The 17,022-nt window shown below is 40.7% G+C and overlaps 2 protein-coding genes across 5 annotated transcripts in view; both read right to left on the bottom strand.

Annotated features, from left to right (window-relative positions):
* Positions 1-17,022, bottom strand: part of JADE3 (jade family PHD finger 3) — a 176,483-nt gene that overhangs the window by 3,948 nt on the left and 155,513 nt on the right. For all 4 annotated transcript variants that reach the window (XM_067024130.1, XM_059050578.2, XM_067024131.1 and 1 more), the window contains 2 exons: positions 3,922-4,392; positions 2,266-2,383 (listed from right to left, as the gene is read on the bottom strand). In XM_067024130.1, the coding sequence (XP_066880231.1) occupies positions 2,266-2,383; positions 3,922-4,392 (589 nt within the window). The remainder of the gene's footprint in view (positions 1-2,265; positions 2,384-3,921; positions 4,393-17,022) is intronic.
* On the bottom strand, positions 16,241-16,876 carry LOC131748817 (olfactory receptor 2J3-like). Its single transcript, XM_059051172.1, is given in 1 exon segment — positions 16,241-16,876. A coding segment is annotated over 1 exon segment (636 nt).

The following is a 17,022-nucleotide window of genomic DNA, read 5'->3' on the forward strand; positions in this document are numbered from 1 at the left end:
CAGCAGAAGGAAGGGAATAAAGATCAGAAAAGAAATAAATAAAATAGAGATAAAAAAAAACCCAATAGAAAAGATCAATGAAACCAAGAGCTGTTTTTTTGAAAAGATAAAATTGATAAACCTTTAGCCAGGCTCACCAAGAAGAAAAGAGAAAGGACCCAAATAAAATAGGAAAGGAAAGAGAAGAAATAACAACAGATACTACAGAGCTACAAAAAAATCATAAGAGAATACTATGAATGGTTACATGCCAACAAATTGGACAACCTAGAAGAAATGGACAAATTTCAAGAAACACACAACCTGCCAAGACTGAACTGAGAAGAAACAGACAATTTGAACAGACTGATCACTAGTAGTGAAATTGAATTTATAATTTTAAAAAACCCCAGCAAACAAAAGTCCTGGACCAGATGGCTTCACAGGGGAATTCTACCAAACATATAAAAAAGAACTGAGACCTATCTTTCTCAAACTAGTCCAAATAATCAAAGAGGATGGAACACTCTCAAATTCATTCTGCGAGGCCACCACTACCCTGATAGCAAAGCCAAAGACACTACAAAAAAAGAAAATTACATGCCAATACCTTTGATGAATACAGATGCAAAAATCCTCAACAAAATATTAGCAAACTGAATCCAACCACATATAAAAAGGATCATACACCATGATAAAGTTGGATTTATTCCAGGGACATAAGGATGGCTCAACATTTGCAAATCAATCAATGTGATACATCATATTAACAAAAGGAAGGATAGAAAGCACATGATCATCTCAATAGATGCAGAAAAAGCACTTGACAAAATTCAACATCCATTCATGATAAAAACTCTCATCAAAGTTGGTACAGAGGGAACATAGCTCAACATAATGAAGACCATTTATGACAAACCCACAGCCAACATCATACTCAATGGTGAAAAGCTGAAAGCCTTTCCTCTAATTTCAGGAACAAGACAAGGATGCCCAATCTCGCCACTTCTATTTAACATAGTACTGGAAGTCCTAGCCACAGCAATCAGATAAGAAAAAGAAATAAAATGCATCCAAATTAGAATGGAAGAGATAAAACTGTCACTATTTGCAGATGACATAATTCTTTATATAGAAAACCCTAAAGTCTTCACCCAAAAACTTAGAATTAAAAAATCCAGCAAAGCTGCAGGATACAAGATTAATATACAGAAATCTGTTGCATTTCTATACACTAATAATGAACTATTATTTATCAGAAAGTAAAAAAAAAAAAAAAAATCCCAACAGGCAGCATTTGTTTCCTAAGGGTCCATACTGAACACTCATAGCCCCCATCTCTACCAGGGCCTGCCACCTGTTGCTGCCACAAGCAGTTATGGGGCTGGGTCCCACTAATCAGAAGCCACATGGTCTAGGGGCCAATTTCCTTGGCACCATGGAGGCTCTTCCTGCTGTCCTTTGGTTCTTCTTGTCTTGTCCATCGTGGTGCTCTTGTGGCTGAGCAGCCCTGCTGTCTCCTGCTACACCATTCTGCTGTGACCCATGTTACTCACAACTGACCACACGCCTTTGATACCTACTTGACACCTTATTTCTGGGTGCCTCTCTTGCTCTATAGCTGGCCCTTGGCAGAAGCTGGCTTCTGCACACCCTGCTTTCTGGTTGCCCCTGGTTGACCCCTGGTTCCCCAGGCTCTGCCACTGACCTCTGTGTTAAATGAGGCACAGGGAGGTTACAAATGTCTCTGAATATGACTGTCATTATTCCAGTCAAGCTCCCATGCTTAGGGCACTGTAATTATGCTCACTTGTTTCTCTCACCAAGTGGGCAGAATTCTCTGAAGGAATTCTGTCTTGCTGACTGCTCTGTCTTCTAGCTCAGCTCTTAGTCCATAGGAGGTGCTCAACAAATATCAGTGAATAAATGAAGAGACAAGAGCCCGATCTCCTAACTTTTGGCTAAGGATCTGTTATAACAGACTATTGTTAAGTAACCCTGGAATTAAATGTTTTCTGGAAACTAGGATTAGATCCTATCCGACTGTGTTCTAAATGAATCCAATGATTTTAGAATAATTTCACAGCTCCAACTAATAGCCTCAAATATCTGTCTGGGACCTAGGTTTTCTGTCCTAGGCCTGCCACTCCATCAACCCCACCCTGGGATTTCTTGCCTCATGATTCAACAGTGAAATGGGCCATGTTATATCAGGGCTGGACTAGAAGACATGAATTTAAAAGATTTTTAAGTTAAACAATTGATATAAAAATGTATACAGGTTACCTGCAGCAATTTCCTGGTTAGCAAGCTGGACTTGCAAACTGAAGATCTGTTCCTGTATTTTGTTTTGTGACAGTTTCAGCTTCTCTCGCCTGGTTATCATGTAGCACAGGTTTCGGACCTGAAAGCCCAACCCCCAGCAAATAAGAGATTTTTGTCATGTTACACAAACCTGACAATTGAAATTGTTTAGCTAAAATTAAGACAACTAAAGTCAGGTTGGGTTGGGGGGTGGTGGGCAGGTGAGGAGAGAAGACAGAACCTAAAAGCTGTATAACGAGAGCCACTCCACAGGAAGTCACGTAGCATGGTCAGTTGTGGGATCATGGTTCCCATATCAATCAGTAGCACAAGCAAAATGCTCCAAAGCCACCTTCTGAAGTCTACTCTCCCTGTGGTATCATGGGGTTGATATTTATCTGCACAGCCAGGCTGGGAAAACTGAATGATGACTTAACATTTTAGCTTTCCCTTTAGATCCCCGAGTAAATGGTGGCAATGCTGGATCCAGTACAGTTTTCTAATGAGTGCTGGATCAGCAGGATAAAGGTCTGCTGGGAAGACTGGAAGTGGCTTTTTTGCTCACACTTTCAGCTTAGCCAAGTCTCCATAGCCACAAGGGTGAAATCCTCACCCTCTCATGCTCCTTCATCTGGACAAATTACTCAACCTTTCTGTGCCCCAGTTTATTCATCTGTAAATAGGGATAATAATTGTACCTTCTTCATAGGCATGTTAGGATTATACGAGTTAATATTTATAAAATGCTTAGAACAGTGGTGCCACATAGTAAGTGCTATATATGTGTGAGTTAAATTTTAAAAAGTGAGCCAAATCTATTAGTTCCCCTCCAAATTCTGATAGCAGAGAAAAAAACAAGCCACCTCTATAATTATACTTGATTATAAGATTCTCTAGGGTAAACACAGGGCCTAACTTATCTTTGAACCCCTACAGTACCTAATTTAGTAGATACCTGATTTTATATATATATATATATATATATATATATATATATATATATATATATATATATATATATATATAGCTAAATTGAATTATCTGGCACAGAGGCTCTCAACCAGGGGCAGTTTTGACCCCCAGAGGGCATTTGGTAATTTGGGAACATTTTTGGTTCTCACAACTGAGCATGTGGGGGTTTGCTACTAGCATCCAGTGAGTAGAGCCAGGGATGCGGCTAAACATCTTACAGTGTTCCCCACAACAAAGGACAGTCCCCCACAACAAAGAACTATCCATCCCCAAATGTTAATAGTGCCGAGTTTAAGAAATTCTGATCTGGTGCTTTCCTAAATAAAATTCATTCGTTCTTCAGCCTGTAGTCTCATAAGTGTGTCAGCAAAATATAGCTGAGCCAATTTAGGTTCAACAGTGAATAAAAAGTAAACCAAATGAAAATTTGTTTCAAATTTAAGGTTCATAGAGCATCTAAGTGAGGGCGCTTCCATTCTCTGATGTGTCTACCAGAATTTCAACTAAGCCCAATGTTTGGGGCCACGATGAAATCAGAAGATAAGCATGGACACAGAAGCTTATACTATAAATGTAAATGAGCTGTGTTCTTTTAAAAACTGGAAGTGGGGCCTCCATTTCTATGCAGACCAAGACCAACACACTAGTCACAGTTGGTCACCTTACCCTCTCTAGGTCTTGCCGTAGGTGCATAAACATTCTCATGCGAGTGTGAATACTCTCCTCTTTTGGCTGCACCAGGCCATTTTCTTCATCCTCTTTCGGAGGAAATAATGGCTTATTGAAGTTACTTTTCCGCTTTAGTTTCCAGTAGTTATAGATAAAGTCCACAGCTAGTGTGGGCAGCCCCAGCTCTGCGGCCACATCTTCCACACGGACCAGGGAATAGAACTCCTCCTCCAGCTCCCGAAGCTTCTGTGCCCGCACGCTGGTCTTCTCACTTTTGGTCTGGCCCTGCTCTGAAGCCCTGTGTAGGGGGTACTCAGCCTCCCCCAGCTTCTGCCTGTTTTGGCTGTGCTTGAGGCAGTATGACTTGAACTTTACTTCATCCCCCTCATCTAGGATGGTCTTCATTTCTAGGCTGTGCTCGAAGGCGCAGGTGACGTGGAAGGCAGTGATGCAGCTTTTCACTGAGCACTGTGGGAAGAAAAGATGTGTTAAGGCAGCAGGGCTGTGGGGGGAAAGGGGAAGCCCTATACGCCTGGGCCTAAACTGAGAGCTCATAAGAAGCAAAGGAAAGACAAGGAGAAAGTTGGTCTTAAACTGACCATGATGGACACTTTACAAGTGACCCAGGAAATCTGCTCTTATAGAAAACAGTAAAAACAGAGGCAAAAAAATGTTTTTTCAAACTCTCCTTTAAATTTTAGCTCAAAACCTACCTAAGGAGACAAAAGACTTGTATGCAGAAAACTATAAGACACTGATGAAAGAAATTAAAGATGATACAAATAGGTGGAGAAATATACCATGTTCTTGGATTGGAAGAATCAACATAGTGAAAATGACTCTATTACCCAAAGCAATCTAGAGATTCAATGCAATCCCTATCAAATTACCACTGGCATTTTTTACAGAACTAGAACAAAGAATTTCACAATTTGTATGGAAACACAAAAGACCCCGAATAGCCAAAGCAATCTTGAGAACGAAAAATGGAGCTGGAGGAATCAGGCTCCCTGACTTCAGACTATACTACAAGGCCACAGTAATCAAGACAGTATGGTACTGGCACAAAAACAGAAATATAGATCAATGGAACAGGATAGAAAGCCCAGAGATAAACCCACACACATATGGTCACCTTATCTTTGATAAAGGAGGGAAGGAAACACAGTGGAGAAAAGACAGCCTCTTCAATAAGTGGTGCTGGGAAAACTGGACAGCTACCTGTAGAAGTATGAAATTAGAACACTCCCTAACACCATACACAAAAATAAACTCAAAATGGGTTAAAGACCTAAATGTAAGGCCAGACACTATCAAACTCTTAGAGGAAAACATAGGCAGAACACTCTATGACATCAATCACAGCAAGATCCTTTTTGACCCATCTCCTAGAGAAATAGAAATAAAAACAAAAATAAACAAATGGGATCTAATGAAACTTAAAAGCTTTTGCACAGCAAAGGATACCATAAACAAGACCAAAAGACAACCTTCAGAATGGGAGAAAATATTTGCAAATGAAGCAACTGACAAAGGATTAATATCCAAAATTTATAAGCAACTCATGCAGCTCAATAACAAAAAAAAACAAACAACCCAATCCAAAAATAGGCAGAAGACCTAAATAGACATTTCTCCAAAGAAGATATACAGATAGCCAACAAACACATGAAAGAATGCTCAACATCATTAATCATTAGAGAAATGCAAATCAAAACTACAATGAGATATCATCTCACACCGGCCAGATTGGCCATCATCAAAAACTCTAGAAACAATAAATGCTGGAGAGGGTGTGGAGAAAAGGGAACACTCTTGCACTGTTGGTGGGAATGTAAAATGATACAGCCACTATGGAGAACAGTATGGAGGTTCCTTAAAAAACTACAAATAGAACTACCATATGACCCAGCAATCCCACTACTGGGCATATACCCTGAGAAAACCATAATTCAAAAAGAGTCATGTACCAAAATGTTTATTGCAGCTCTATTTACGATAGCCAGGACATGGAAGCAACCTAAGTGTCCATCAACAGATGAATGGATAAGGAAGATGTGGCACATATATACAATGGAATATTACTCAGCCATACAAAGAAATGAAACTGAGTTATTTGTAATGAGGTGGATAGACCTGGAATCTGTCATACAGAGTGAAGTAAGTCAGAAGGAGAAAAACAAATACCGTATGCTAACACATATTTATGGAATCTAAAAAAAAAAATGTCATGAAGAGATTAGTGGTAGGACGGGAATAAAACACAGGCCTACTAGAGCATGGACTTGAGGATATGGGGAGGGGGAAGGGTAAGCTGTGACGATGTGAGAGAGTGGCAGGGACATATACACACTACCAAATGTAAATTAGATAGCTAGTGGGAAGCTGCAGCATAGCACAGGGAGTTCACCTCTGTGCTTTGTGACCGCCTAGAGGGGTGGGATAGGGAGGGTGGGAGGGAGGGTGACACAAGAGGGAAGAGTTATGGGAACATATGTATATGTATAACTGATTCACTTTGTTGTAAAGGAGAAACTAACACACTATTGTAAAACAGTTATACTCAAATAAAGATGTTTAAAAAAAATTTTAGCTCAAGCATTAAGTTTTTCTGAGAATTCTTCTTTGGCCCCTGTAAAGAGTCATGCTGTACTTTTTCTGTGACCCCAATATCACTTTATTATATGCTTCTACACTGGTCCTTTTCACACTGTACCTATAGCATAATAAATGTAAAATCCCTGGCCATGGCTCTTAATGACAGAAGCTGTGTCATTCATCTTTGCATTGCCATCAACTATTGAACAAGGAAGTACTCAAGAAATGCTTCTGAACAATTGAAAGAAAAAAAAATATCAATATTATTGCCAGAGCAGCTATTGGTTCTAAAAAAGGCCACAGGAACTCCAATATCTAAGTAACCTAACTTCTTGAAATTGGTCTTATAGAGCTGTGCTGTCCAACATGGTAACCAGAGTAGCCAACTGACCACAAGCAGCTATTAAAATTAAAAATACATACAATTAAAAATTCAATTCCTCAGTCACACTAGCCACATTTCAACCATACTGGACAGCACAGATTTCTATCACATCATAGAAAGTTCTGTTGGACAGTATGGTTACAGACAATCTGGAATTAAGTTTATAATATTCTGCCATTCACAGATGCAACACTTGTTAAGAATCACTATGGGGCATGCACTGAGGACTCAGAGGGAGGCAGAGAGAACCTGGCCCATGATTGCTGGACTCTTGTGCTTCAGTTCGTCTCAATCACCATTTGTTATGGTTATGTTACAGTTTTCCTTCCAAAGATTTATAATGCATGTGTGTGTTTATATTTTTATGCAAAGGAAGGAGGGAAAGCAATGGAGGATTTGTTTCAAAAGATATAGTGGGAATTCCCATGGTTAAAGCCAAGTCTCAAATCTTTTGGAAACTTGCATCTGGAGGGCAGACTGCTCAATTACCTATATGTTGGGTTTTTGATAACTAAACATAGAGGATGACCTTGTACATGAATAAACACTAAAAAAATGCAAAACCTAATAGGTCTCCTTATAGATTGAGAAATTCAACACTTAAGGGAATGCTGGCAACCATCAAAGCTTTAATGGGGGCAGATTCCATTTAATCTAATTTCACAGGATAAAGAATTCCAGGGATAGAAAACAATTCAAAGATCAACTTATCCAACCTCACATGTATTATTGCTTGTACTTCCTGTAAAGTACCTGATATTCTACCTACACTGCTCCCTGCCCTCAACTCCTTCCACTTTTCAGTTAAGTGGTACTCTAGCCACTTACTGTATTCCTAAAACAGCCCAACCCAACTTAGATCAACTGGAAGAGTCTGTTACATTACATCGAAGTTTGTATTCTTAAAAATTCTATGTATTTGGGCTTCCCTGGTGGTGCAGTGGTTGAGAGTCCACCTGCCGATGCAGGGGACACGGGTTCGTGCCCCGGTCCGGGAAGATCCCACGTGCCGCGGAGCGGCTGGGCCCGTGAGCCATGGCCGCTGAGCCTGCGCGTCCAGAGCCTGTGTTCCACAACGGGAGAGGCCACAACAGTGAGAGGCCCGCGTACCGCAAAAAAAAAAAAAAAAATTCTATGTATTTGAAAAGCCTCATGAAAATGAGGATGAGGAGAGCCCCAAACTATACTTTTATCTGGGTACCTTTGGTTATCCCTTGAATAAGAAACTAGCTGGTCATTTAAAACACAAGTAGCAAAAGGCACTCTTTAGCAAAAGATTAAAAGTGTTGGGCATAGTGCTCTTCTGCTGTTTAATAACTGAAAAAAATATGGGAAGAGAAAGCAAAAGGATTGTTTTCTATTCAAGGAGATGAGTGTGTGACATAAAACTACTACTAACGGGAAGCTAAAAACAGATCATCTCTCTCAGGTCAAATTTATCGAATGTAGAGACATAAATATAAATTACTCAAAATAAACAGACAATACACGAATAAGAATTGGGTACTTAGATGAAAAATGGAATGTCCTTAGGAAACTGCCATAAAATCCATCTAGTTTCAAAAAAAGGTCATTCTATGATATTTATAGCTAGAAGTCCATATACCTTCGTGGTAAAGGAGAAATGCTAACCAAATAACTTTTAATTTTTTTTTCCAAAAACATATATTTGGCACATTCTATTAAACAAAATGCTTTTGTATGTATCTCATTTCTACTGTAATCACTTACGGTGATAGGGGAGGTTTTATTATGCCCATTTTAAAAGAACAGCTTTATTGAGATATAATTTACATACCACAAAACTCACCAATTTTAAGTATACATTTCAATGTTTTTAGCGTATTAACAGAGTTGTGCAACCATCACTACTACATAATTCCAGTATATTTTTATCACCCCCAAAAAGAAATCTCATGCCTATTTGCCACTCCCTGTTCCCAATCCCAGCCCCAAGCAACCACTAACCTACTTTGTGTCTCTATAGAAATGCCTATTCTGGACATTTCATATAAGTGGAATCATATGTGACAGTTTATATCTGGCTTCGTTCACTTAGCATGTTTTCAAGGTTCATCCGTGTTGTAGCATGTATCAGAATTTCATTCTTTTTAAAATATGGCCAAATAATGTTCCATTATATTGGATATACCGTATTTGTTTATCCATTCTTCAGCTGATGGACATTTGGGCTATTTTTACTTTTTAGCTATTATGAAATAATGGCGCTATGAATATTTGTGTACAAGTTTTTGTGCGGACATGTTTTCATTTCTCTTTGGTAATGTGCAATAAAGGATTAACCTTGCCAAAGAAAGGCTTGGCCCTCTGCCTCTAGCTCCTAAGAGGTAACCTCTAAACCCTTGGAATGTCCTGCCTGATAAGAGTGTCTTTACTTACCTGGGGGCCTTGGGCCATGTCAGATAGTCTATGTTAACAATGTCATTTATGGTGGAAGCTCTGAGCCACGTGGTTTCAGCCTGACCTCTGGAGGGACTGGAGACTGAGGCTAGCCATGCAGGTGGTCAGCCACGTCTATGTGACCAACTCCTAATAAAATCTCGACACCAAGACTTGGGTGCCTTTGCTGGTTGGCAGTACTCTGTGTATATTATCATACACCAATGCTGAAAGAAATAAGCACTGTCCACAAGATTCCACTTAGAGAGGAAACTGGAAGCTTCATGCCTGGTCTCTCCTGGACCCTGCCCTATGTGCCTCTTCCCTTTGCTGATTTTAATCTGTATTCTTTCACTGTAATAAACTATGACCATGAGTATAACGGTTTTTTGAGTTCTGTGAGTCCTTCTAGTGAATTATTGAACCTGAGAGTGGTCTTGGGGACCTCTAACTTGTAGGTATATACTTAGAAGTGGAATTACTAAGACATACAGTAACTCTATGTCTAACATTTGGAAGAATTGCCAAACTGTTTTCCACAGTGGCTGTGCATTTTACATTCCCACCAGCAATGCATAAGAGTTCTAATTTCTACACCTTCTTGCCAATAATTGTTATTGCCTGCCTTTTTGATTATTACCACCTTAGTGGGTATGAAGTAGTATCTCACTATGGTTTATTTACTTTTTTTTTTTTTTTTTTTTTTTTTTTTTTTTTTTTTTTTTTTTTTTTTTTGCGGTATGCGGGCCTCTCACTGCTGTGGCCTCTCCCGTTGCGGAGCACAGGCTCCGGATGCGCAGGCTCAGCGGCCATGGCTCACGGGCTTAGTTGCTCCGCGGCATGTGGGATCTTCCCGGACCAGGGCACGAACCCGTGACCCCTGCATCGGCAGGCGGATTCTCAACCACTGCGCCACCAGGGAAGCCCGGTTTATTTACTTTTAAAAGGGGAAAAAGAAATAATTTTCTACTTATTCTTCAGAAATTATAGAAGAGAAATGAGTTTTTGCAATACTTTCATTAGAGGGAAAATGCTACCCTTATATGTTCACATTTGTAAGGGGAGTTGGAGTTTCTGTGGGATGAGAACTGGATCAGATAGGATGGTTGGAATAAAAATCTTTGAAAAAGAACACCAGAGACTGGTTTAGGAATTAAATTGTTTCTTGCCTCTTTAAGGAAATATTTTGTCACCCCCCAAAAAACAAAATAGTGTGTCCTCCTCAGAAGCAGATGACACCTGTGTTGAACACCAAGGGCCTGGTGCATATGTCCTCAGCAGTTCTTATCCTGCTGCAGGACAGTGTCCATTTGGTTGCTCTTAATCCCCAATAATCTGTGAATAGACAAATGGGTGATATCAGAGCAATTTTCTCAAAACTTGGTCACTGAAATCATGTCATAAATGATTCAAAGTCAGCCCACAAAACCTATTTAGCCATTATGTACTTAAACTCTAGCACCAACGGTGGCCACCAGTCCTTCTGATCTCTCATCCCTAAGGGTCTGCAAGGTCTGAGGGGAGATGTCACTTGAGTGTTATTTAACTTTTCTCATGTTTATATCTGGTCTCCCTTAATAGACTATAAACACCTGAAGGCAAGGACCAGAAATATCTTAGAATAGGAACAATTTGTACTCACAAATAAAATTTGGAATATATGAGAAAAATATTAAGGTGCTTTCCCTCTTAATTTTTTTGATGCCCTTTAACCTTTTTTCGCGCTACGCGGGCCTCTCACTGTTGTGGCCTCTCCCATTGCGGAGCACAGCCTCTGGACGCGCAGGCTCAGCGGCCATGGCTCACGGGCCCAGCCGCTCCGCGGCATGTGGAATCCTCCCACAGCGGGCACGAACCCGCGTCCCCTGCATCGGCAGGCGGACTCCCAACCACTGCGCCACCAGGGAAGCCCAATGCCCTTTAATCTTAACATTTATTTTCCATCTCTACTAGTACCACCTTTAACAGTCACTGAGTAGACGTACTTGCATTTCCCCACTTGTCAAAGATATTCATTTGTTTTTAAAAAGTTCACTTCCCTCATAGTCAAGCTCATATTAGCCTAACACTAAACTCATGGTGGCCCACCAATTTATTCTGACTTCACTAAACATGCATGTAACTCCAAACCTGACCACATTCCTCTACTGTCAAAAGGGGCACCTACTCCAGCACCAAATGTTTAATGATTCTATTCAATTTGGCTGGATGAATGCTAGGGCTTTCCATCAACAAAGTCAGACTGACTCCAGGGAGTAATATGAACAATAACAACAAGTACAAATACTAGTACCACTAATATTTGCTGAGTATTTAGTATCTGTTAGGCACTGTGTTAAGCTCTTCACCACATTATTAAGTAGGTACTATTTTATCATCTCCATTTATAGATGTGGAAACTGAGGAACAGATTTGGCAGGTAACTTACTCAAGATTACATAACAAACAAGAGATGGAACCAGGATTTGGACTCCAGGAATCTGGCTCCAAAGGCTGTATTTTTAACCACTGTTCTTTCTTTTTTTCTCAGGGAAGGCTTAAAACATGTGGATCTAGGTTGAATGGGGCTTGAACATAAGATATATAAGGACCCTACAGGAATTCTGGAAAGGTGGCAGAGGGACTGTGTCCAGGGTTTAAGCAAAATTCAGAGCTGTCTGGGGCATCTCTTTTGAACCCAGTCTTTAGGATCTGTTCCACGATTATCAGAAACCTTCATCCTCAGGAGAAAGATTCTAGCTCCCAGATATGGAGGCTGTAGATATTGGCTAGTCTAGACCCCAAAACCACCAGTGTTAGATTCTATCCTTGCCGAATGAATGTTCCCAAATCAAAGGAAGAGGAGAGATGTGGGTATTCCCTACTGCTGGGAGATAGGAAGAATGAACACAATTCACAGTTACATTTCCATAAAGAGTTTATAAAGCAAAATACCTGAGATGTGTTACTAATCACAAATACCCTTAAATAAACCTCTGAAAAACAAAGATGCTAATAAAACTTGACCCCCACCTATGTTCTGCTTATACTAATAGAGTGGGCTTTGTTTTCCATGGTTGACATGTAGTTTTTCTGTGGAAAAAGAGACCAAAACCCTTTTTTCCTTTTAAACCACCACTAAGTTAATTTCAAACCAATTAGTAATTTAGAATCTTGTTCCCTATATGGGGATCAAAAACAGTAAACAAATACAGTATATTAGTATAGACAGAACATAGGTGGAGAAAAATACAGCCACACTTCACAAGGTCACCTGAAGTTCACTCCCCCTCACTTGGGGGAAGATCTTTAATGCAGCCTGGAACTCACAGTGCACTTCCCCAAACCAAAAAACTATTTCACACCTCTTCTCTCCCCAAACCTTGAGACTTCACCCACATCCTCACTCTCAGCTGATGATCCTGTTTCCTATCTCACTGAGGAAATTACAACAATCAAAAAGAGCACTCTGGGGACTTCCTGGTGGTCTAATGGGTAAGACTCCGTGCTCCCAATGCAGGGGGCCCGGGTTCGATCCCTGTTTGGAGAACTAGATCTCGCATGCATGCCACAATTAAGAGTTCACATGCTGCAACTAAGAAGTCCGCATGCCACAACTAAGGGTTCACATGCCACAATTAAGAAGTCCACATGCCACAACTAAGAAGTCCGCATGCCGCAATGAAGATCCCACGTGCTGCAACTAAGACGTGGAGCAGCCTAAATAAATAAATAAATAGGGCTTCCCTGGTGGCACAGTGGTTAAGAATCCACCTGCTAATGCAGGATACGTGGGTTCAAGCCCTGGTCCAGGAAGATCTCACATGCCACGGAGCAACTAAGCCCGTGTGCCACAACTACTGAGCCTGCACTCTAGAGCCTGTGAGCCACAACTACTGAGCCCATGGGCCACAATTACTGGGGCCCACGCGCCTAGAGCCTGTGCTCCGCAACAAGAGAAGCCACTGCAATGAGAAGCCTGCGCATCGCAACAAAGAGTAGCCCTCGCTGGCTACAACTAGAGAAAAGCCCACGCGCAGCAACAAAGACCCAACACAGTCAAAAATAAAATAAATAAATTTTTTAAAATTAAAAAAATAAAACAAAACAATAAGAGCGAGGATTCTGGGAAGATGGCAGAGTAGGAGGCACCAGGAATCTGTTAAAAAAAAAAAAAAAGAGCACTCTGCAGATTCCCAGCAGCACACCTATCTAATACTGCACCTACACACTCTGCCTTCAAGCCTGTTACCCGGGAAGAACAATCTGTGCTCTTACCTGAAGCCGCCCCTCTCTCACCCTCTTTACCCCACCCTCTCTCACCTACTGAAAAACCTCGCTCCAGCAGTTTTTCCTCTCCATGGGTCACTCTCTTTGCATGCATACTGTTATGTTCTATATGTTAACAAGTATACATACAGTAGTCTCAGTATCCTCGGGGGATTGGCTCCAGACTTCCTGTGGATACCAAAATCCACAGATGCTCAAATCCCTTATATAAAATGGCATAGTATTTGCATGTAACGTACGTGCATCCTCCCGTACTTTAAATCATCTCTAGATTATTTATAAAACCTAATACAACGCAAATGCTATGTAATAGTTGCCTGTGCAAGGCAAATTCAAGTTTTGCTTTTTGGAACTTTCTGGAATTTTTTTCCAAATATTTTCAATCTGCAATTGGTTGAATCTTCAGATGCAGAACCTGCAGATGTGGAGGGCTGACTGTACATGTTATTTCTTCCATCTTAAAGAGTGGACTTCTTTCCCTCACTTTTCTGGACTGTTCCTACTCCATTTCTTTGCCCTGACCCTTGGCAATGTAGCTTTTGCCATCATCACTCCACCTAAACTGCTCATCCAGATTACCAATAATCACAATGCTAAATTCAGGGGTCAATTTGTAGTCCTCATCTTACTCCAGCAGTATTTTTATATCACTGATCTTTCCCCTCTTCTTGAAACGCTTTCTTTCCTTGATTTCTAGGCTACTATGCTCTCTTGGTTTTCCTCCTGTCTCCCTGGTGACTTCTCAGTCTCCTCTGCTATCTCTCCCTACTCTCCTGACTACTTAACACTGGAGTGCTGCAAGGCCCAGTGCTTGGTACTGTTCTGCTCTCTATCTACACTCCCTCAACTCAGTGATCTTACCCAGTCCAGGCTAAAGATACCTACATGACAATGACTCCCAAATTTACGTCTTCAGTCCAAAACTTCCTCCCAAACTCCAAACTCACATAGACAACTGTTGGTTTAATATTTCCACTAGGATATCTGGTAGACATCTCAAACTTAAATGTCTAAAACTGAACTCATGATGATCTTTCTGCCCACATCTCTTCTACTTGTAGGTTTTTCCATTCAGTTTATGGCAACTTTACCCTTCTCCCTGTTCAGGCCAAAACCTGGAAGCATCCCCAACTCCTATCTTTCTCTCACACCTCATACCCGATCCACAGTTAATCCTCTTGGCTCTACTTTCAATATTCATCCAGAACCCAACCACTTTTCACCACCTCCAGGGCTACCACTCCAGACAAAGCCACCACTGCCATCTCTCAAGGATTACCGTAATAGCCTCCTAACTGCTCTTCTCGTTCCTAACCTTCCCTCCTCACAGTCTGCTCCAAATAAGCAGCCAGAGTGCCTATTTTTGTTTTTAACCTTCTACTATGGAAAAACCTACATAATAGCATAGAGAATACTATATTAAACCCTATATACCCATTATATTGACTCAATAATTATTAATGTATGACCCATCTTGATTCATCTTTAACCCCCACAGTACCCTGTCCTCCAGATTATTTTGTAGCAAATCTTAGACATCATTCCATAGAGTGATCCCTTAAAAATATAAATCAAATCATTTTACTTATCTGCTCAAAACCTGCTAATGGCTCCCCCTTTAAACTCTGAGTAAAAACAAAAGATCTTTTTTTAAAAAAATCTTTTGGCCACACCACGTGGCATCTGGGATCTTAGTTCTCTGACCAGAGATCGAACCAGTGCCCTCTGCATTGGAAGCCCAGAGTCTTAACCACTGGACCACCAGGGAAGTCCCAAAACAAAAGATCTTATAAGGGCCCTGGAAACCCTTCACCATGGGCTTGCAAACTATGGCCCACAGACCAAATGCAGCCAGATACCTGTTTTTATGTGGCCCATGAGCTAAGAATGGGAGCTAAAAATGTTTTTTACGTTTTTTAAATGGTGGAAAACAATCAAAAGAAAAAGAATATTTTATGATATATAAAATAAATTTAGAGTCCATAAATAAGCAAATGAGCATGGCTATATTCCAGTAAAGCTTTAAGTATCATCTATGGCCGCCTTTGTGCTACAAAGGCAGAATTGAGTAGTCGTGACAGAGACCATATGGCCTGCAAAGCCTAAAATATTTACTATCTGGCCCTGTATAGATAAAAATTGCCAACCCCTGCCCTAACCATCAGGTCCCTGTGTAATCTCTCCAATCCTCTCTTCCCACACACTCCATTCCATTCTCATTGGCCTCTTTCCTATCTCTCGGACGAGCCAAACACACTCCTATCTCTGGGCCTTTGCACTGGCTGATCCCTCTGCCTGGAACATTTTTACCCCAAATATCTGCATTGTCTTCTCCCACCTTCGAGTCTTTGCTCAAATGCCACAGCTACGGTGAGCCCTACTCTTACCACTCTATTTAAACTTGCAATGTATGCCTCCTGCCCCACAATCCCCATCTTCTTACCATACTCCACATTTTTCCTTTCCATAGCACTTAGCGTCTGCTAACGCGATATTTAGTATCTATTGCTTATCATTGATTTCTCCCAAACCAAAATGTAAGTTCCATGGTGCAAAGTTCTTTGTTGGTCCACTGATAAATCCAAAGTGCCTAGAACAGTGCCTGGAACACAATTAGGCACTCAAATATTTGTTGAATAAGTGAAATTCCTTATAATCAAAATTTTAAGAGAGTTTTATGACCACCACAGCAGCATACATCTCCACTTCATTGATCCATGTATGAACACATGATAATTGAAGCATGGCAGGTACCTCACAGAAGAAATTCTCCACCTGATATGGACCACAGTGAGGTAACAAGAAAGTCAACACTATTTGCACCAAAGAGTTGCTGAAACCTGTTACCCAAGCGACTGCTGCCAGTTGTTGGCATAGCCAAGAGTGCATGATAACTGTGTAACGGAGAGGCTGGCAGATAGCTACATAACAATCAAAGGCCATTACTGAAAGAAGTACACATTTAGTGGATCCTAAACTAAGGAATATGAAAAGTTAAGCTATGCATCCTAGGTAGCTGATATTTCTCCAGTGGCTTTGGATGTTGACTAGCATTTGGGGGACAGGGGAAGAAGTATAGCAAAGGCCAAAAAAACAGAGATTAGACAGAAAGAAATACATGGGGGTGTGGAGTCTGGCATCAAGGTGTGACAAGATAATGATGGCTAAATTCCCAAGGAGGGTCATTATGTAGAAAACGGAGATGGCCAGAAAAAGAACCATTTCTAGTTTGGGCCATTCAGAGAAGCCCACCAGAACAAAGCCATCAGAGTGATGAAAAGTGTTACTGAATTTTCTCATTGCTTAATACTACTTGCTAGAAACACCACAGTCAGAATTTTGAAGCCTGATTGTCCTTTGCTTAGAACTTAATGCTGGTTCATGAACCTACATGCAACAGAGGAACTGGATAGGGAATGCTGAAACAAGTAAAATCATTAATGTAT

This window comes from Kogia breviceps, chromosome X (genome assembly GCF_026419965.1).
Source record: "Kogia breviceps isolate mKogBre1 chromosome X, mKogBre1 haplotype 1, whole genome shotgun sequence".
NCBI lineage: Eukaryota > Metazoa > Chordata > Mammalia > Artiodactyla > Physeteridae > Kogia > Kogia breviceps.